Genomic DNA, 20,714 nt, shown 5'->3' with positions numbered 1-20,714 from the left:
TCGTGACCGAAAGAACAAGATCCCGGATACAAGCGGTCGAAATGAGTTTCCTCCGCAGGGTGTCGGAGCTCTCCCTTAGAGATAGGGGGAGAAGCTTGGTCATCCGGGAGAGACTCGGAGTAGAGCCGCTGCTCCTCCACGTTGAGAGGAGCCAGATGAGGTGGCTCAGGCATCTCATCAGAATGCCTCCCGGATGCCTTCCTGGGGAGGTGTTCTGGGCATGTCCCACCGGCAGGAAGCCCCGTGTACGACCCAGAACGCGCTGGAGAGACTATGTCTCTCAGCTGGCCTGGGAACGCCTTGGGATCCCCCAGGATGAGCTGGATGAAGTGCCTGGGGAGAGGGATGTCTGGGAGTCCCTCCTAAAGCTGTTGCCCCCGCGACCCGACCTCGGATAAGCGGAAGAAGATGGATGGATGGATGGATGGATGGATGGATGGATGGATGAAAATAATGCAAGTTATTTATACTTTCTTGTGCGGCCCCGTACCAAATGATCCACAAACCGGTACCGGTCCGCGGCCCAGGCGTTGGAGACCACTGTGGTATGGGACAGAGGAATAACAATCCAAGAGCGAGAGTTCAAGATCAAGGAGCGAGAATATTGCTGACGAACAACGGAGGCTTGTGGAAAGACAATCTCATAAAAAAATAAGGAATATTGATCACACACATGCGCGTCTTGGGAGCAAAGATCCAAAGGCTCGAGTATTAGTGATTGAGGAAAATCAAAATCGAAGCCTTCGTGATTTGAAAATAAGGTTCCATGACACTGCCAGGTCGATTTGAGAGTGATTAGGAAAGATTGCGGCACAAAGAAAGTCAAATTTTACGCTCTGCCGGTCATGTGACAGGAAATGAGCTCTGCGTCATTTTGATCGTCAGCTTGTCCATCTCGCTGTATTGTCGCTCCTCCATCCCCAAGCGTGTGTGGCGGCGCCGCTTGTTGACGCTCAAAAGAGAACCTCGCAGGCTTTTATCGTCGGCCGCAGCAGAGATTGCGAGGCGTCCCTGCAGAGATGACGCGCGTGATAAGGGAGGACGATGCGGAGAGGAAAAGGCGAATTCCCAAGATAACATAAGCCGACGAATCCTGTCTGATGCCGGCCAGCGCAATCAGATGGAAAACAGGTGTCAAGTTCACGTGCTGATTGAAGAGAGGCGCTGTGTGATGGACGCCGCATCGAGACAGAGAGGCACCCGGGTCGCAAACGCCATGCCGTTCTTATCTTTCAGCAAGCTCATTTTACAAACACACAAAAACACTCACCCACAAAATCTAAACGCACAAAAAGAGGCACATATTGCAACGAAAATGCCAGCAGGGCATTTTTTTTCCCATTAGGCAAGGCTATGACTTAGCTTTATGAAGCTCCTCCCTTCTCCTCCAAATGAGTTGACGGGAAATAAATCAGAAGTGGAATTGGAGGTTTTCTCACCTGCCTGGCGCTTCAGCCTGGCGCTCCTTCTCAGTAGGCTCCGCCTCTTGGAGGTGCTGATACGCCGGACCAAAAGCCTTGGGACGTCCTCCTGGAATGGGCGGAGTTCTGCGAGTGGCGGACCAATGAGCCACTAGACTCTTCTGCTCCGTGCTGGGCCGCAAGAATAAAACCACAATGGTAATGACTAGGGGTGTAAATTGTGGGTTTTGTCACGATACGATATCATATCGATACAAAGAAACACGATACGATATTTGCCGATATCTTAAAGCCTGCTGTGATTCATTCACGATACATCACGATATAGTGCTCTACGATCGATATAGAACAATATCCTGATTTATAACAATTCATACGCAAAATCAACAAGGTACTGCAAACTCTTCATTTAGGAAATTACAAGAGTATTGTAGTATACAAAGTGCTTATTTTAACACTGAACTTTATCAAATTCCTATATTTTTTCTCATATAAGTAAGTAAAGAATATGAATGAATATTCTTTCTTTTTTTGTAATACCATTAACTTTAAAGTGCATTACTGAACTATTTAATTACAAAACAAAAATAAGTTCTTTATAATGAATGAAGCCCAAAGTGGAGCGAATTTCCTCGTCTTCTTGGACACTAGCCATAGCACCAGCCCAGGAGCCGCGTAGTTGTCGGCTCCCCTTTCACGTGCCTGCTCTGCTCACAACACAACACGCCGCGCACTGCTCCCGGAAAGAGGAAGCAAGCAACAATGAACTGGATTTCAAAATAAAGTCGCGTCTAATGTCCGAGGTCAGAAACGGCCGATATAGATCGATGTTTACGTTTAGCATCGATGCCAACAAATCGTAGAGCATTATATCGATTAATCGATGTGTATCGATGAATCGTTACACCCCTAGTAATGACTGAGCATGAAAAGCCAATGATCATCTTCATATGTGTGTGTTTGTGTGTCGTGTCTGCGTGCGCAAAAGTGGGTCAATTAAATACTGCATTTGTTTGTACATGTACAGTATGTGTGTGTGTGTGTGTGTGTGTACACACGTGAGCTTCAGAGTGCTTCTGGACAGCGTGAAGCCGGAGTCACACATGTTACTGTGGCGACATGCAGAATGACGTTTACAATACTGCTGGGAGAACACAAGAAGAAGGACAAGATTAAGAAGAAAACATCTCATATCATCATCATCATGGAGAGTGAAGGAATGGGTTCGAAATACAAAAAGTCTTGCCTAGCTACAAAAACAGATATGCTCAAACCTCATTGAATAAAGTACATAAGCAGACAAGTATATTCACATATTAAATCAATAAAAGAAACATATTAAGCATATAATTATACCTACGCACCAAATCAATAAAGAAGACATAACTACACATTTTTGATAGGGGTTAATGACAGAGGTTTTTATAACTTGTAATATGTATTTCTGAGCATTTTGAAATAACAAATGTTTTTTTATATATTGCCTGAATGGCTTAAATGACCCTTAAGGAACTGTTTAATGCATGCCTGATGATTTTCTAAATCACGAACACTGCCAAAGTCGTCTAAAAATGTTCAGTACTTGATTATATCTTATGTTTTGACTCATGCTAGACGCCAGTTTTCGATTACTACTGAACGTTCTGGACAGAGGGAAATATTTTGCCTAACAAAGAAAAGATATGGTTGGAAGCATGATTAAACTAAGAATATGATGACGTAAGCAAGTACATGGAGTATCAAATGAACATACAAACAAAAACATGGTAAGTGGTGAGTACAAACTTTGCATAGTCAGGGAACATTAATAAATTGATGATGTCACAGCCAAAAGCTCACATAATTCCGTACAAAATAACAAAATTGAAAGAATGACGAATGGATGAGGTGCGACAGTGTAAGAATGGAGCAGAATGTTTACAGGAAGGTCACTTGGAAATAAAACCAGCAGGTGCCAGAGGGAGACAGCCAAGAACCCCGCCAAAGATGATCGTCAAGGCTGAAAGACGGAAAGGAAAACAACAGCCCCCACACACATCGAATCGCCCATAATCAGCACCCAACCCCACGGAACCAGCTCTCACCGAACCAGCACCCACTCCCATGGAATCAAACTCTCCTGCGAACTTGCCACACCCCCTGACTCATCACCCATCAAACTCGGCCCACACTGGCATGTGCAACTGAATATAAGCTGACCAAAGAACCTTGAACGTTGCCTTTTCTGAATGGAGACTTTCTGCTCTTGAGCATGGTCGCACGAAAGGCCCAGCGCTGTATTGTACTTTCCTGAAAACAGAGCTTTCTTAACAAGAATTGTGATTGAACTCAACCAACCTGTGTAAGCCTAATTTCTGCTTCAGTGTCTTAGCATTTTCCTAAATCTGAAGAAATCAAACGAGTACGCAATGAGTAAATTGGATAACAGGTGATTGGCAATGGCTTTTGCCGTGAGGCGCAGATAGCGCGCTCCCTAAATTGTGGACCAAAAATCCAACAAGAGCATGAATTGGAAGATCTGGATGAAGAATACAAAGAGGAAGTTGGGGAGGAACCGAAAGCAGAGGCAGATGAACAACAACAAGAACGCTGATGATGATGGTGGTAGTGAGGAGAGGACCTGGTGCATTCTGATGTCGGCTTTGCCATTCCTGGTCTTGGAGTCTAACACGTTGATGACGTTTGTAGTGTAGTTTTTCACACTTCGATTTTCCTTCAGGTGAGCTTGAAGTTTCTCTCGCCGATGCCTCCACAAACACAGACAGAAACACAAATGTTTATATTGCAAAACACACGCACACACGCACACACGCGCGCGCGCGCGCGCGCGCACCCCTCCACACACACAAACTACATTTGACAAACTCGGCCCGTTGACTGACTTGTTTCGGCAGTAGAGGGCGACACAGAGCACTCCCAGGAGGCCAATTGCCATAGCGATGGACGTGATGGACAGCAGCTGTCTCTGGTACACTTCTCTGCTCTCTGCACAAAAAATAGGGAAAAAAATCCATCATTAAAACACTTTTTGCGAACAATAACACAACAAAATGGCGAATGGTGGACCTGAGACAAATTCCTTGGGAACACCCAGTTCAGGAATTCATTATTTCATAATTACATCTTTTAAAAATATCCTTTACAAGTCAATCAACCAAGTAATAATGACATTAACGAATGATGACAAAAACTATTTTAGGAAAAGAAATGAAACACTTGATATGATGCTTAAATTTAAAACACACACACGCACATGCGCACAAATGGCAATTGCACATGTTGGCAGCACCGCCTCCTCACTGTTCTGGAGGTTTCCATGGCGACTGCATTACATTTGCATTGGAAGGAACATGTCTCTCTCTGTCCACACTTCAAACTTCAACAATGTATAGGGAAGGCCAGACAAAAGGAGATCTTACCCATGAACTCGATGCCCAGGTGGTCTGCGGGCAAAAAGACAGAGCGAGGATGTTAGCATCAGTATGTAGCATCAGCAGTGCACACATATTTGATTTGCAAAGTGAGGACTGAAGACAGAAAGTTGTATCTTCAACCGTTTTGTGTTGTTTCCATTGCCGTTGGAAGTCAGTCAGAGATTCAAGATGCGTTTCTTAATTTGATTTGAAACGTCTGAACACAGTATTCTATTTAGAAAGTCTCTGCCACAGTTTGTCATGATTTTTTTTCTCTCAAGACTTTTGATTTTACTCTTGCATGATAATCTTGTGGCTTTAATTTGAAAATGCATGTGTTACCAGAGGAAGTAAATGGCTCATCTGTCAGGTGGCGCTGAAGCGGCCGCCCAACAAAAACCGTAAACAAGGTGCGGAAAAGCGTCTCGTTTCCCGCCAAGCGCCATCTTTCATTTCGCGTGCGACACGTTCATTTAGTCGGCGTCCGGCCAACGCTGACGAACGAGCGCGTTGCTCTTGGGGTTACAAACTCAATTTCCCAGGCAGCTTTAGCCTACAGCCATCGGCGCTAAAGATGGCACAGCATCCATCGGGGGGGACAAGATGGAGGCCGCGCGGAAGCTCTGTGTTCAAGATGGATGCCCCCGCTGGGGGACATTCTTGAGTAACAACAACCACAAGAAGAAGGACGACACTCGTAGTCATCCACCAGTTGAACATTACCAAAATGCTGAAAATGCCTATTGGAGGTCAGTGATGGGTGGGCGGGCTATAGAAGGGGCCTCAATTCCGTGTCAGATATCAAACAGCATTTACCAGGATATGCGCCGACGGTCAAAAGGCTTCTTCATGTTTTTCGGTTTGTGTCGCATTACTTCTCTCAAGTTCTTGGCTTGGGATCCACTTTTTTTGTCCTCTCTCTTGCCTTCTTATCGTTCTGCATTTATTGCAACACAGTCTTCTCTGAGTTGTTGAGTGCATTCTTCTCCAACTTCTTTTCTTTTCTTGTCTGACGTCTCTCTTTGTCTCTTGTGAGAAGAGGGAGGTGGAAAAAAAAAGTGCGGTTGACAGCCGCAGCGCGAACAATCGTTCACAGGATCTCGGCTCGTGAAGTCGGGGCGATGGCAATGACAAGGAGCCCGAGATAAAAGGCATTTGCTATCCAAGTCTTTGCATCGACGCCGACTGGCAACTTTGACCTCCGGTGAACCTCGGCCTCCCGCTCATCCCTTACCTTAGGAGAAACGTCGGGTGCTTGGTTGTGTGCTTTTGTGTATTGTGAGAGCCTTGAAGTTGAATGAGAGCTCCTTCTTTACATGTGGCCAAAATGAGCCAACCTTCTGCTCATCTATGTAGGTAAATACTTTGCTGGGCTGTCAGCTGGCTAAACCTGCCCACCTTCCAACGTGTTGGCATTTCCGTGACAGGGTGAAATTCCCCTCATCACGTGCTGAGCTCCAATCCAACGTGACGCAGTCAGCGGTTAAGCGTGTCACTCACTCGCTCGCTCTGCAAGCGCTCGGCCTTGTCCTCACTCAGCCCAAATGACCCCCCACTTACTCCCATTTGGCACGGAGCGATGAACCCTTCCGGCGCCCAATAGCATGTCGCTAAGTGTTAGACGACAAGCTGGACAGGAAGCGCAGGCGGGGAGCGATTGAGGGAGATCAAGATGCGTTATTGGGAGGAAGACACAGAGACCACGGGGTGCTGCACTACAAAAAGCAGGCGTCGTCAAAACAGGAATAAATACTAAAAGGAGGACTGTGTCAAGTCTCAACGGTTTGACAAGAGAACATGAAAACTGGACTCTGCCAGATGAAGACAGCCAGCTTCCCTTCAAACGGGTTTATTTAGATCAATGTTTCCCAACCTTTTTTCATTCACGGCACACCTTTTCATTGGAAAAAATCTCGAGGCACACCACCAACAAAAATCTGGTATGTGTTACACCAGCTTCTATATTAAAATCAGTTATATGACAACGAAAGACGTAAAGTCCTATTCCTATATATGTATGGAGAGTCGAATAATTGAATAAAAATAAATATTAAATATTCTTTAAACTGTATTTCATTTTTTAAATATAAGTGACAGTTTTTTAAAAATGATTTAGCCAGTGTAAGGAATAAACTATTGAAAGTGATTGCGATTAAAATCCAAAAGAATCAACATGACTGTATGATATGTATGGAGAGTCGAATAATTGAATAAAAATAAATATTAAATATTCTTTAAACTGTATTTCTTTTTTTAAATATAAGTGATAAGCTGTTCTGACAGCAGCTGAGTGGCTATCACAGTCGAGGTGTCTCGACTTCACTGTGTATTTTATGTTGGGGAAAAATGAACAATCCAGGTTCTCCGGTTGAACTGCATACTCTGATTTCCATCGGACCACAAATGCACCGCAGCCGTCATAGTGTTACTGTTAGCAAAAGCACACAACAACACACACATAAACTGATTATGTGCCGATGCAATACAATCAGACCGACGCAACATGAAATATCAAGATTCTCCGATTTGCCACGCATGCACGATTAGCAAGTGGCTGACCAGGCCTTGCGCTAACTGACCAGTGGTATGGCGATCCGGTTTACAATGCGCTCCGTAATTAATATTGGACAATTCCCAACGGCACAGCTGAACATCTCTCACAGCACACCAGTGTGCCGCGGCACAATGGTTGGGAAACACTGATTTATATGACCTACATCTGTAGAATTGGGCTGCTTCTTGTTTCACGGTAAACTGACTCATTACCAAGAATGAAGTTCGAATGCGGCTGTCACCTCATCCTTTTTGTTGATTCTTTTTTAATCTCACTCTTCCTTCCATGCCGTTCTACGCCAGGAGATGACAAATATGCTCTGGAGAATGCATTTAGCAACAGGCCCACTTTTTGCAGAGCGTTCCATTCACACAAAAAGGAAGAGGGTATGTTAGGAGTTTAGATGACAAGAGTCACGTGGGAAAGGTTGGTGGATAGGGCTTGTGTGTGTGTGTGGGGGGGGGGGGCAGGGCTGAGACTGGGGGGGGGGGGTGTCACTCTTCTTCTCCAAGTTTGCACTTACCCACTTTTGTGAGGCAAAAGGCAGTAAAAACAAAAACAAAAAAAAACATGAGGAGAGAAAAGCAAAAAGTGAGAGAAGGATGAAAACCGGTCTTGTCTGCATGCCATTGAGTGTATGAGGCTGACGACTTTTGAATGGGAACTCTTGACTTTTTAAAAAGTTTTTTGCTTGTCCCACTCGAGTAGTTTGCTGTTTTTGTTTTGGTGACACCAGGCGTTTGGGGAATTTGCCATTTGACGGCTGAATCTGTTTGTCAGTTAGCGTTAACAGTCTTTTCACAGCTCCATGCCGAGTACTCATGCTTTTTTAGATTTAAGCATGGACGCGCATATTTTGCAAGCTACCTTGTTAGCGGGCTCATTTTTGGTCCAACATTTCCACGGTCCTTAGGCACCGCTGCTTGAAAAGTTTTTGCTTCCAGGAACATGTCTGATTCAAAGCTTTTAGTCGGACCAACGACTTCCCAGGTAGCAAGTGTCAAGGTTTTCTATGCTCACGCAAGAGTCCCCAGTTCTGGGCTGACACAACACAAGGTTCCTGTGCTCAAAAATCATTCTAAGTGTTGGTCTTGTCTCACGTGTAGCCGCAAAGCATCTTACTTGGATCGGACAGGATGGAGTCGGTCTTGGGCAGGAACTGATCACAGCGGATGCCTTGGTAGCCTTCTCGACACCTGCGGGCGAGGGCAGAGGTGATGTCATCACATTGGAGAAACAAACCACCTTTTGGAAACGAGCGCTGCTTCTTGGCAACTGATTCATTCAAAAAGTTTGTTAGTCTTTGCATGAGTGCAAGATCCAGTGCTGCCTCTGGTGGCCAAGGTGGGCACCCCAGTAGGAGCGGCACACTGGATGCACCATGAAATCACGCCACACAAACTGTTTCAGGCTTTACAATCCATTTTATGACGTACAACGCCATAGAGTGGTATTTTCCAATCCGTGTTTTTTTTTTTTTTGGGAATGGCAGCATTGTAGTGACAAGTGACTGACAACGCTCCAAAAAAGCGTGAGTGCTCATGTGGCCGTGCCATTTATGCTAACATCGCTAAGCGTTGCGACACACAGTGAAAATCATTCAAGAAACTGAAGCATGACTCGTGAGTTATTCAACTTTTGTTCCTAAAGACAACCCAAGTCAACACAAATCATGCACCAAACAAAACAGTCCATTAGGTTTGTGCCACGGGAATGATTTGTTTTCCACTCAGGTGTTTCTCGACTTGAGTCTCTTTCTTGCCGGCCCGCAACATTGGAAATATTCTCTTGTGCCTCCTTAACAAGCTCATCGTCATGCATAGGCGCTCCCATACGTGCTACGTCTGATGTCTCCGACAAGACGCGCAGCACGCATCCATGCGTGTGAATGGTTTATGGTGATAACCCAAAAATGAAAGGTGGATTGTGTACGCTGACATCAAGCTTTAACACAAAGATTTTATTTTGTCGGTCAGTCATACGTTCACACCTCAATTGAGCGATTCAATACGTTTCATGGACTCTGTTTGCGAACCGACTCAATGTTTCCTATCGAACTTTGTGGAAATGTAACTAAAGCAATTTTTAAATAAAGGCGGTCATGCTAAGATTGTTCAAAAAGAAAATTCTGAAAAGTGAGGGCAGTGTCACCGTAACACGAGCACAAGCATGACGCGCTTTACGATTTGCTGACTTTGGAGCGGTCAAATTGTTACGAGGGAGTTCTTGGCTGCGGAGTTGAACTGGTGTACCTGATGAATAAAACATTGCGACCGAGGCGGGCGTCTGTCTGGCGGAAAGCCTTCAAGAGAGCAAAGAGCCTCCTCAATTATTCACACATGCTCACAAAATTCAAAATTAATCCCCCCCCCAAAATAAAAACTTTTAGCACGCAGTGGCCTAAAACATTTGGGTCAAAAACTTGATGTCCCCTTGTCACACTTCACTAGTCTTGTTCCAATTTTCTAAAAACAAATTAAGGCCACCTTAGTTTTAGATATTAGAAAGCAAACATTTTACACATGTGATGTAAGTCTATTTTTACATGTTGCATCATCCTCAATGACATTAGCATAAGAACTCTTGGGCCACCCGATTAGGTACACCATCTCATTTTGTCAAATGTAAGTGTGGTATGAAACATATGTCATGTTGCAAATTATGCTCACAAACAACAACACATGCAGACAGCAGAAAGAGTGAAAATAACGTTTTCAAAGTATAAAACAAAACTTTTTGGGTGGGAGCAATGTTTCTTTTTTGCCTTTTCCATCCTCGAGTGCTTCTGACATGCCAACAAGCGGCTGAAAGTCTGCATGAAAATATGCTGCGTATGAATTATGAATGATAGCAGGGAAGACCTTTTAGTCTACAAGGAAAAAAGAGACGAGGTCGACGATAAATTGGAGTGAGGGCGACGGCGGCAGCTCCTTTGAGACAAATCAGCTTTTCTTTCATTCATTCATTGCTTCCTTCATTCCATTTTAAGGAAAACAACCACAATGACACATTCCGTTCATGATTTTTCCTCATTTTTGTTTTTTCTGTCAACAACTTACTCACCCCCTCATTAGGTTTCATAAGGACCAAACATGTTAAGATTGTGGCCAGGATGCCAATTAGAAGAGATTTACAACAACAAACAAGAATAGAAGCCAATGTTTAAGGGAGGAAAGGAGTGATGGAAGCTTCTGGTATTAAAGAACAAGTAGTTCATACTAAAAAAAATAAATAAAAGTGACGTGCTATCTAACGAGACGCAAGTGTTGTCGACATCTGCTGTGCGATCGCAAGCGCCGTTAAAAAACACGTCCGCTTAGTTGGAAAGGTGAGAGCGGCCCATAATTCGCAGACTCTTCCCCTGCCCTCAATATTGGATGACTTCCAGCACAAAATAAAAAACCACGGCATCATTTTGTACATGACAAACGGCATTTTCACGCTGCCCCTCAAAGCGACTTTTTCCATTTGATGAGATGAAAGGGGATTGACTGACTGGCAAATTTTTGGAGGGAGCGCAGCGATCCGGAACGTGGCTAATTCCTCTTAAAATCTGAAAAAGTGCCAGTTGATCTATTTGAGCATGTGCAAAAATTTTGAAAAACAGGCAAAGTTCTGTTTGGAAGGCTCTCAACGGAATGGACCGCTGGATGTAGAATAGAATCAAATAGAATGCCCTCTTACTCTTATTGTCATTTTACAACTTAGTTGTACAATGAAATTTGGACAGCTACTCCCTTTCTAGTGCAAAACATTACAAAAATTTAAAAAAGTATAAAGGAAGTCTAAAATAAAAGTGAAAGATTTTATTTACAGTATAAGTCTAAGAATAAAAGTGAAAGATCTTATTTACAGTATGTTCAATGTGGGTATTTATATTAACATGAATGAGGTATGTACAGAAAGTAAATAATAATAGTATTGCACATAGTTTTAACTATTGCACGTAGTGTTAACAGCAGCAGTGACAGTGTGTGTATAAAGGTGCATTGGTGCTGTATTATAGCTGGTGTTGTTTTCTCTCAGAGTTCAGTGTGGTGATGGCTCTTGGGAAGACACTGTTTTTCAGTCTGGTAGTCCTTGTACGAATGCCTCTGTAGCGCCTCCCAGAAGGAAGCAGCTCAAACAGCTGGGAGGCGGGATGTGTGTTGTCTTGGATGATGTTGTGAGCTCTGCTGACGCACCGGGTGTTGTATAAGTCCGTCAGGGAGCGGAGAGGGCAGCCGATGATCCTCTGCGCTGCTTTGACTGTCCTCTGTAGCCTCCCTCTATCTGCAGCAGTGCAGCTCCCGTACCAGGTGGTCAGGCGGTGCGTCAGCAGGCTCTCAATGGAGGAGCGGTAGAAGGCCAGCAGAAGCTTCTGATCCATACTGTTCTTCCTGAGGACTCTTAGGAAGTGTAGACGCTGCTAGGCCTTCTTGATGACAGCTGAGGTATTGCGTGTCCAGGAGAGGTCATCAGAGATCTGGACTCCCAGGAATCGGATGTCGTGGACCCTCTCCACAATCTTGCTGTTGATGTAGAGGGGAGGGGGATCTCTGTTTTTCCTTCTGAAGTCCACGATGATCTCCTTTGTTTTCTTGGTGTTCAGAGCCAGGTTATTTGCGGAGCACCAGTTCGTGAGCTTCTGGACCTCCTCCCTATAGGCTGTCTCGTCACCATTCGAGATCAGCCCGACCACTGTGGTGTCATCATGTTGTTGCCGTGGGCCAGACTGCAGTGATGGGTATAGAGACAGTAGAGGAGGGGGCTCAGCACGCAGCCCTGTGGTGAACCAGTGCTCAGTAGAGGAAAGGTCTCACAGTCTGGGGGCTTGTTGGTCAAGAAGTCTTTAATCCAGGTGCATGTGAGAAGGGGGAGGCCCAGAGTGTCCAGCTTTAATAATAATAATAATAATAATTCATTCAATTTATATAGCGCTTTTCAATAACCCAAAGTCGCTTTACATGGAATAAAAAAGAGTGGAGGGGGGGGGGAGAGAGACAGTAGGTTATAGTTAACAAGACATCGGTCAGCAGTGCGAAGGAGATGGATGGAGGAGCAGGAGGGGCGGAAGCGGAGGTTGTTGAGGTTGCCAGTACGGGAGGTGGGGGTGATGGGGGGTTGGTAGTCCAAAAAGAGGAGATGGGTGAGCCATCGGGGAAATGCTGGTCAGATGTAGCGGCGACGGCGAAGGATCCCAGCCTCGTGTGGAAGCAGCAGTGGACCAGGTGGTGATGCCGGTCGACCTCGACTGCACCCGCTCGAACGGCAGGGCCCAACGCACCACGGCGGCACATAGCAGAGCCACAGTTGGCGAGCCCGCAGGGAGTGGAGCCCGTCCCCCAAGGACGCCGGACGGAAGGCCAGAGAGCCGGGCCAGAGCTGCCGTCGAGTCCACAGCAGGCGGCCACAGGCTCCGAGTCAGGAGGCAGGAGGGTCCGGTGGTGGTTTTGGCCAGTTGGCTGTTGGCTAGCTGGCTAACGTAGTTGGTAGTCCGAGGGAGAGGAAACAGATAGGTGAGAGCGGAGCTGCGGGGATGCGAGGTGGACGAAAGACAACACGAGAAAAATAAAAGAGACGGGTGCACTGAAAACGGGAAAACGAAAAACAAGTAACGGACACGGTCCAGGACAGAAGCGGCAGTCAACAAATCTGACGCCAGCGTGCTCTAACCCGGAAGACAACAGACGGTGGGGGAGAGCTTTGTGACCAGAACGTCTGGGATGATCGTATTGAAAGCCGAGCCGACTCAACACAGCATGCAGAGCTATAGTGATGGCGTCCTCCGTGGATTCTGTTCGCCCGGTATGCGAACTGATGGGGGTCGAGTGTGTGTGTGTGTGGGGTGGTGGGGGGGGAGAGGCGGTTTTGGTATGGGGATTATTGTGGCTGACTTCAGGCAGGTGGGGATGATTGCTTGTGCCAGCGAGAGGTTAAAGATCCTGCAGAATATCGGGGACAGCTGGTGGGCGCAGGCTCTGAGCACTTTGCCATCTGGACCAGGAGCCTTCCTGGGGTTTACTGCCTGGAGCACACGCCTCACCTCCTGCTCCTCTACAGTGAGGGGAGGGGTGCTGGGATATGGTGTGGATGGGGGTGGGGGGAGGGCTACAGCAGGTGAGTGAGGTTGTGGTGATTCAAAGCGGGAAAAGAAGCAATTGAGCTCCTCTGCCAGCGACTCACTTGGGTCTGACGTCATATCACAGCCCCTGAAGTTGGTGATGGTCTGGATGCCCTGCCACACCTCTCGTGGTCTGTTGCTGGCGAGGTGAGACTCCATCTTCCTCATGTAGTCCGCTTTGGCTTTTTTAATCCCTTTCTTCAGGTCAGCCCGAGTTGACCTGTAAAGGGCTCTGTCGCCTGACCTGAAGGCAGAGTCACGGGCCCTGAGGAGTGAGCGAACCTGGCTGGTCATCCAGCGTTTCTGGTTAAGAAAGACCCGAATGCTTTTGTCCACACATACAGTTCCCATGCAGAACTTGATGTAGTCCAGAACTGTCTCTGTGAACATAGCCAGGTCTTGGTGGGGAAATAGGTCCCAGTCTGTGTTTTGAAGGCAATCATGGAGTTGGCCGAGTGCATTTCCAGTCCTTGTGGTGGGCCTGGATCTGCGTCTGAGCGGAGTGTATGCGGGGATGAGTAGCAAGGAAAGATGGTCTGACTGTCCGAGGTGGGGGAGGGGCATGGCTCTGTACCCGTGCTTGATGTTGGAGTACACGTGGTCCAAAGTCCTTTCCCCTCTTGTTGGGCACTTAACGTGCTGGTGAAACGGTGGGAGTACAGTCTTCAGATTGTTCCTATTAAAGTCTCCTGCTATTATGTGAACACCATCGGGGTGAGCAGGAGAGAGAGCACCGCGCTAGCGTTAGCATTTGGCGGGATGTAAACAGCGGAGAGGATCACCGCTGTTATCTCTCTCGGTAGAAAATAGGGCCGACATCTAACAGACATGTACTCAATATCGGTGGAGCAGTGCTTCGCTATGATGCTGCTGTTGTTGCACCAGACCTCATGCACATAGATACAGAGCCCCCCACCTCTATTTTTGTCGGAGTCCACAGTCCGATCCCAGCGGTGTAGCGAACGGCCAGCTAGCTGCACGCTAGCATCAGGGATCTTCGGGTTCAGCCAGGTCTCCGTGATAATGAGGGTGCAGCAGTCACGAACATAGCAATTTCCCACAAGCTGTAGTTCCAGATCTTCCATCTTGTGGGTGAGGGATCTGGCGTTGGTGAGATACAGGCTCGGGAGGGGTGGCTTGTGCGGTTGGTTCTTTAGCCTTAGCAGGAGGCCGGACCTGCGGCCTCGCTCCTGCTTCCTCTCCCTCCTCCGCCTGCGGCGTTTCCCAGTCCCGACAACAATCCACGGAGAGTCCGGCGGTCTTGCTATTTCGTCCGGGATGTTTTGGCTGTATTGAAATTCCCTCGAGACTGTGGTCTTATGTTGATAGCCGATGTCTACAAGGTCCTGTCGGCTGTAGTGTTGTACCGCCGAAGCAAAAATATAAAAAGTCCACAAATAGACACAGAAAAAGTAAAAACAAACACTGAAGGGAAGAGCCGTGAGCCGCAGCGTCTGAGCGCACCGCCATCTTGAATCAGATTAGATTCTGCAAATGTCCATCCATCCATCCATCCATCCATCCATCCATCCATCCATCCATCCATCCATCCATCCATCCATCCATCCATCCATCCATCCATCCATCCATCCATCCATCCATCCACACAGAGACGAACAACCACCCGCACTCGCACTCACACACCTATGGGTAATTTAGAGTGCTCAATCGGCCTACCAAGCAGGTTTTTGGGATGTGGGAGGAAACTAGACTGCCCGGAGAAAACCCATGCGGGCACGGGGAGAAAATGCAAACTCACACAGAGAGGGCCGGAGGTGGAATCGAACCCCCACCCTCCTAACTGTGAGGCGCACGTGCTAACCAGTGTGCACCAGAGGAAGTAAATGGCTTCAGTGTGTGAACTGGCTCAGTATATGGAACGTTCACTGAGGGATTGCATATCTTCTCAATGTGTGATATGAAAATGTGTGGAATGTCGTATTGGCGTCACTTTGACTGGAGTGCTGCAGCATCCTCCCTGAAGCACGTTCATAATAAAGCAAAGAGTCATCTTGCATACGCGTCTCCGTTTTATGATGGCAATGGCGTAAACACACCGATCTGTCAAAGACTTGTGTCAGCGCAAAACAATACTCTCCACGTTTAATGACCAACGTTATCGACTGCCAGGCATCACAGGGGAAATCATGGGCACACAAAAGCACGCCAACGTGGACGTAGGAACCTTTCAGACGTTGACACGTCGCTTCGCCAAACGCCACTTTGACGCACATTTGGTGTCCAGCACACAGCGGCCCACAGCTCATCTGACCCTTGAGCCCATCTTTGAAATTTCACAATTTAATCTCAAACATTGAACCTATATACATTCAGTATTTGTTTTATTATAAAATGTAAATCATAATGAATAACAATAATATATACTACATGCAAAGACATTTGCATGTCACGCGTGTCCAGGTCCCTTTTTCTGCGTACGTGTGTGCAATCAATCGTCCGTCAAGGTCGCGCGTGACGTCCGCTGCGAGATTTCTTTTGGACGCTCTTCAATGCATGTTCGCGTGTGTGCGTTTCGTAAGCCATCTATGACGTTGAGTGAAACAAACAAACGCTCTGCTCTCCCTGGCGCTGGGACGTCCTCTGTATGTTCTTATTTTCACTCCCCTTCACTGTGATTATATTTGCGGCATCTACGGGGGGATTTATTTCTTTGATATTGTCTCATATTCTTTTCCTTCTAAGTCCCCCCGGGCAATTAAAGGCGACTGCCACCTCCGTGCCGTTTCCATAGCTTCCATCGCTACACTTGGCGGCGGAGCATCCGCGACACACGTGTGCGTGAAAAGTATGTGTGGGAGGTATACTGGGAAGCACATGATTGCTGGCTGAGACGCGGGTGGTTGGCATCCGTGCACAGCTTGTCTGTCAATTTGCAACCAAAAAGTGATTACAAAGCAGATGAGCCCAAGCTAACATTTGTGAGGCCGATATCAACTTGGCAGCGCGCAAGTGGTCTTGCCGAGGTATTGAAACGAGGCCCACGCACACGGGCGCTCCGGCGTGGTCAGCAATGACATAATCGCTGACGCTCCTGCGAGCGTCTGTGCTGAAAATCCCACCTACCTTGCATCGCAATAACGCACCAAACATTTGTCTTTAGTACAACAAACTTAAAACACGTAAATACATGTACTGCCGTGTGTGTGTGCCAGTTTGTGTACGTGTCAGCGTGTGTTTGTGTGTGTGAGAGTAAGTGTGTGTCAGTGTCAACTTGTGTGTTATTTGGCAGTGTGTCAGCATGTGTGCATGCTCACATGCGTGTTACGTACAGCTTCATGTGTGGTGAGCAGCACGCGAGTGTGTGAACTGGCTCAGTATAGGACACAACCCCCCCCCCCCCCCCCACACACACACACACAAAATCGACGTAACCTTCCAAAAAGGACATAAAACGGCTTATGAATTAATCTGCCGGAGTTGTGAGAAGCATTCAGATGATCGGCAAGCACCTGACGAACACCCAATCTTCACTTGATTACTGCTGCCAAGGCCAGACAGTGCAGACGGAAACTTGAGAATTTGGCAGTCTGATAAAAAGCTTTGCCCGGCACTGAAGACAAACTGGACAGGCACTCAGTGGAGCATCCGAGCTCCGCCATGGCCAAACTGTGGACTCAAGTGCAACAAAATGAAAGCTGAAAGCAGCTGTGATGAATGGGCTCTCGCACACCTTCAGGCCCTCCAAGAAGGACCAATCATCACATGTTCTGCCCACACACACAGCAAAAACCTGTTAAATTTCTTTGTGGTCCATCTGTCTAGTCTAACTGCTTCACATCCAAGTGATCCTCTATGACGGACTCCCGAAAAATGGACAAAATAACCCTAAAATGGCCACTTAAGGCAAAATGGCAGACTTCCAGGGTTTTTTCAGGCTACAGATTTGTTGCGACTTTTTTGCGGGTCAGCTAATGATAAACATACCAACTGAATTTCATATGACTAAGTCAAACTGGCTTTGAGAGCTGAACTAAGTGTGAATGCCAAAATGCAACTAAAATGTGTCACGAGGCAGACAGGACTACCAAGTGCGTGACAGTTTGATTATTGTTCTTAGGGGAAAAGGGACGTGGAGATCGGGTGCACCGTGTCAGACGCGAATCAATACCAATCTGACAAGTCAGAGTCATCAGAGGAAAACGTCTCAAAAAGCGCCGTCGTCAGGAACCACCGACAATTTCCCATACTCAGACGTGGCGTCAGGGGGCGTCAGATCAGATTCAGGAACGGGAACAGAACCGGACCAAACGGCTTCCTCTTGGACGACCCCTTCGAATGGCAGGCCGGTCAGAATGCAAGGCATGAACTGCCGGAGTGAGGCCAGGCTGCAGACCTGGCGACGGCAGCTGATGAAGAGACCGGACTCGCGGCTGCTCCCTACGGGATGGTGATGGAGCAGGGAGCCGAGAGGCAAGGGCACTGGCTGAGGGTGAAGGACGGGTAGGGGCTTGCGACAGGTGTGAGGGGGCTAGCAAACTCATCCCAACCGGATCCTTGCCAGGCGGTTGCTCCCGGGTTTCCTTGGGCAAGAAGTGGCGTGCATGGCCCCCACGCCTGCAGTATAGGCACAACCTTGCTTGGAGGCGTCTTTGACACTCCTCCGGCGGGAGGGAGCCGCATCCCATCTCCATGGGCTCAAACCAGCCCTGCTGGGCGGCAGGAGTCTTCGTGAAGGGCTGTCTGGCCGAGAAAGGGGCCCGGTCATGGGCGGACGCCAGGCGTGTGGGGGTGCTAACGGCCCCGACTTGCCCCGTTCTTTCCTTCGCCCCTCCCTGTATTAGGCAATCAAGGCGCGTGGTGAGCTGGAACGCCTCATCTAGCATCAAGGGGAGCTTGTACGGCACCAGCTCATCCTTTACGTAGGCTCTTGTAATAAACGTTGACGACTGACGACGGGCTCCAGGAACTTCGACATACCGTGACACGGAAGTTCAAGGCGTAGTCAGCCGGCGTGTGATTCCCTTGATGCATTTAAAGGAGCTCCCGAGCCTTGATCATCTTGACCGCGAAAGCTTTAAAGATGAACACACAGGAGTCTGGCGATCGAACTCCGGAGTGCCCCAAAGGTGAGCCTTTCCGGTCAAGTGCGTTATTGCGTGCCCCACTGTGGCGCTCTCCGAAGCGAAGATGCGTGACTGGAGAGCATATTGAATGTGGGAGCTGGACAAGAACTGCTAGACTTGTCGGGGATCGCGGTTGAATCGCTGGAGAGCAAATTGAATGTGGGAGCTGGACAAGAACTGCCGGACTTGTCGGGGATCGCCAACGTTAGGTTCTGGAACGTCAAGTGCTGGGGTTGGAATAGCTGAGGACAGGGCGCTGGGGTCCAGAGAGTGGCTGGGTAAATGGGACGGTCAGGTCAGGTCCTTGAGAGCCTGGCGGACTTGGGCCAGCACCTTACATTCCTGCTGGATCTGCTGTTGCTAAAAGCTGGAGCTACTGACGTTGCTGTTGTTGTTGTTGAGCAACCGGGGCCGGTTGCGGGGTGGAGTTCCCTCTTCTAGTGATGCTGCTCATTTCTATTGCGATCTGATGACCCTGGTTGGGAGACTTCCGGCAGGTCTTTGGCTTCTTTCTACTTCTGCCAGATGCCCAGTGTTTTCAGTGGTTTAGTTGCCAATGACTCTGCCGTCCAGTCAGGGTCAGGGACGTGTGTATTCTAGGGCAGTCTGTTAGCGCATGGATTGCGGTTTCTTGCCGCAGTCCACACTTGCGGCAGATGTTGTCGGTTGCTCTGTTGATTTTGAGCAGCCAAATCTTTAGGTGAGGATGGTGCCCACTTCGGAGTCTTGAGAGGGTTACTTGGTCCTCTCGACTGAGGGCACTTTCATCCTTGTGGTTGATACGCTCTCCTTTCTCCCCGAGGACTTGGCAGAGCCTTTCGTGTTGGATTGACTTTCTTCCGGTCGCTCGGCGGATGGCTGGCTTGGCAGTGTCATATTGCTACTCACCCGTTGGTTTATCTTTCCTCCCAGGGTTGCCGCTTTAGCCGCTCTTTTGTTTCCCGGTATACCATGATGTCCCGGGCACCAGACAAGTGTGAGTTCTATTTTCTTGCGGGCCAATGAGTTGAGCAGGAGTAGGATTCTCCGTTCAATCCTCTGTAGGAGTGAGAGGCTGTCGGTTACTACCCTCACTTTGATAGGGCTAGTATCTGCATCGATTTCCTGAAGAGCCAGGACCAATGCTCACAGTTCGGCTTGGTAGGAGGAACACCCCCGCTAGTTCTGCTACGGTTTTTAGGACTTCAGGGTTTCTTGGGGGCCCTTTCATCACTACCAGTCCTGCACCACCCTTTCTTGTTCCTCCTTCCGCTGAGCCGTCAGTATAGATTGTGAGGTCGTACGGCGTCGAATCTTCCTCAAGTCGGTGTAGTGTGTTTTTGCAATCTTCAGACTTGTTGGGGGTTTTCTGTCCTTCGATCTTGAATGAGATCTTCGGTAGTTCGAGCCATGGTGGGAGCAGGCATGGGAAGTTTGGTGGATGGTTACCTTCATAGACTGAGTTCCAGCATTCTTGTGCAGAAGTGCGCCAACTGGCTTTTTTTGTTCTTTGTCGAACTTCTTTGTCTGTGAGTACTCGTCTCGGGTTGTCCGTGTCCAGGCGCATAGACCTTTCCCATAATATTGTTCCGAATTGTTTGGCTCTGGTTGCTATTGTCGGTAGGTTGGCCTCTGCAAGGGTGGCTTCCTTAGGTGTAGTACGCAGATGGCCTGTGATTGCGCTGCTGGCATAGCATTGACAGGATTCGAGGTGTTCCATCGGGGACTGCGAGATCCATGGCATCCAGGCTGCCGGCGCGTATTCGACAAGAAATCTTCCGGTTGCGATGTAGGTGCTTCGGGGGGTTCTCTTGTCGTAGCCCCAATCAGTGTAGGCCAATTTTCGGAGAACGCCTACTTGCCGTTTCATATGCTGACAACCACTTGTGCATGAGGTGCGAAGGTCAGCTGTCGGTTGTAGATGACGCCAAGGAACTTGAGCGTAGGGTTGTAGGCTAGGGGGTTTCCGTTCAACACTAGGGAAGGAGTGCATCTTGATTCGTGGGAGTGGGTGCTGAAGAATGGGGCTTCCAACTTCTGTGCCGAGAGAGTCATCTTCCAATTCTTGCTCCACTCTGCGATGGCGGTAATTTTCCTTTGGACCTTTGCCTGTGCTTCATGAAGGGATGTCGCCTGCGCCCACACAGCTACGTTGTCGGC

At 48.0% G+C, this 20,714-nt stretch overlaps 1 protein-coding gene across 6 annotated transcripts in view; it reads right to left on the bottom strand.

The window, feature by feature from the left end:
* The window catches only part of LOC119134898 (pro-neuregulin-3, membrane-bound isoform), a 133,295-nt gene that overhangs the window by 2,117 nt on the left and 110,464 nt on the right, over positions 1-20,714 (bottom strand). For 3 of the 6 annotated variants that reach the window (XM_037272124.1, XM_037272127.1, XM_037272128.1), the window contains 7 exons: positions 8,511-8,584; positions 7,912-7,914; positions 4,841-4,864; positions 4,304-4,406; positions 4,042-4,168; positions 2,480-2,565; positions 1,440-1,592 (listed from right to left, as the gene is read on the bottom strand). In XM_037272124.1, coding sequence (XP_037128019.1) covers positions 1,440-1,592; positions 2,480-2,565; positions 4,042-4,168; positions 4,304-4,406; positions 4,841-4,864; positions 7,912-7,914; positions 8,511-8,584 — 570 coding nt within the window. Of the gene's footprint in view, positions 1-899; positions 1,012-1,439; positions 1,593-2,479; positions 2,566-4,041; positions 4,169-4,303; positions 4,407-4,840; positions 4,865-7,911; positions 7,915-8,510; positions 8,585-20,714 lie in introns of all 6 variants that reach the window. The other 3 variants (XR_005100422.1, XM_037272126.1, XM_037272125.1) reach the window with 3 other exon arrangements.

This window comes from Syngnathus acus, chromosome 15 (assembly GCF_901709675.1).
Source record: "Syngnathus acus chromosome 15, fSynAcu1.2, whole genome shotgun sequence".
NCBI classification, from domain to species: domain Eukaryota; kingdom Metazoa; phylum Chordata; class Actinopteri; order Syngnathiformes; family Syngnathidae; genus Syngnathus; species Syngnathus acus.
This window is presented reverse-complemented; position numbering and strand designations above follow the sequence as displayed.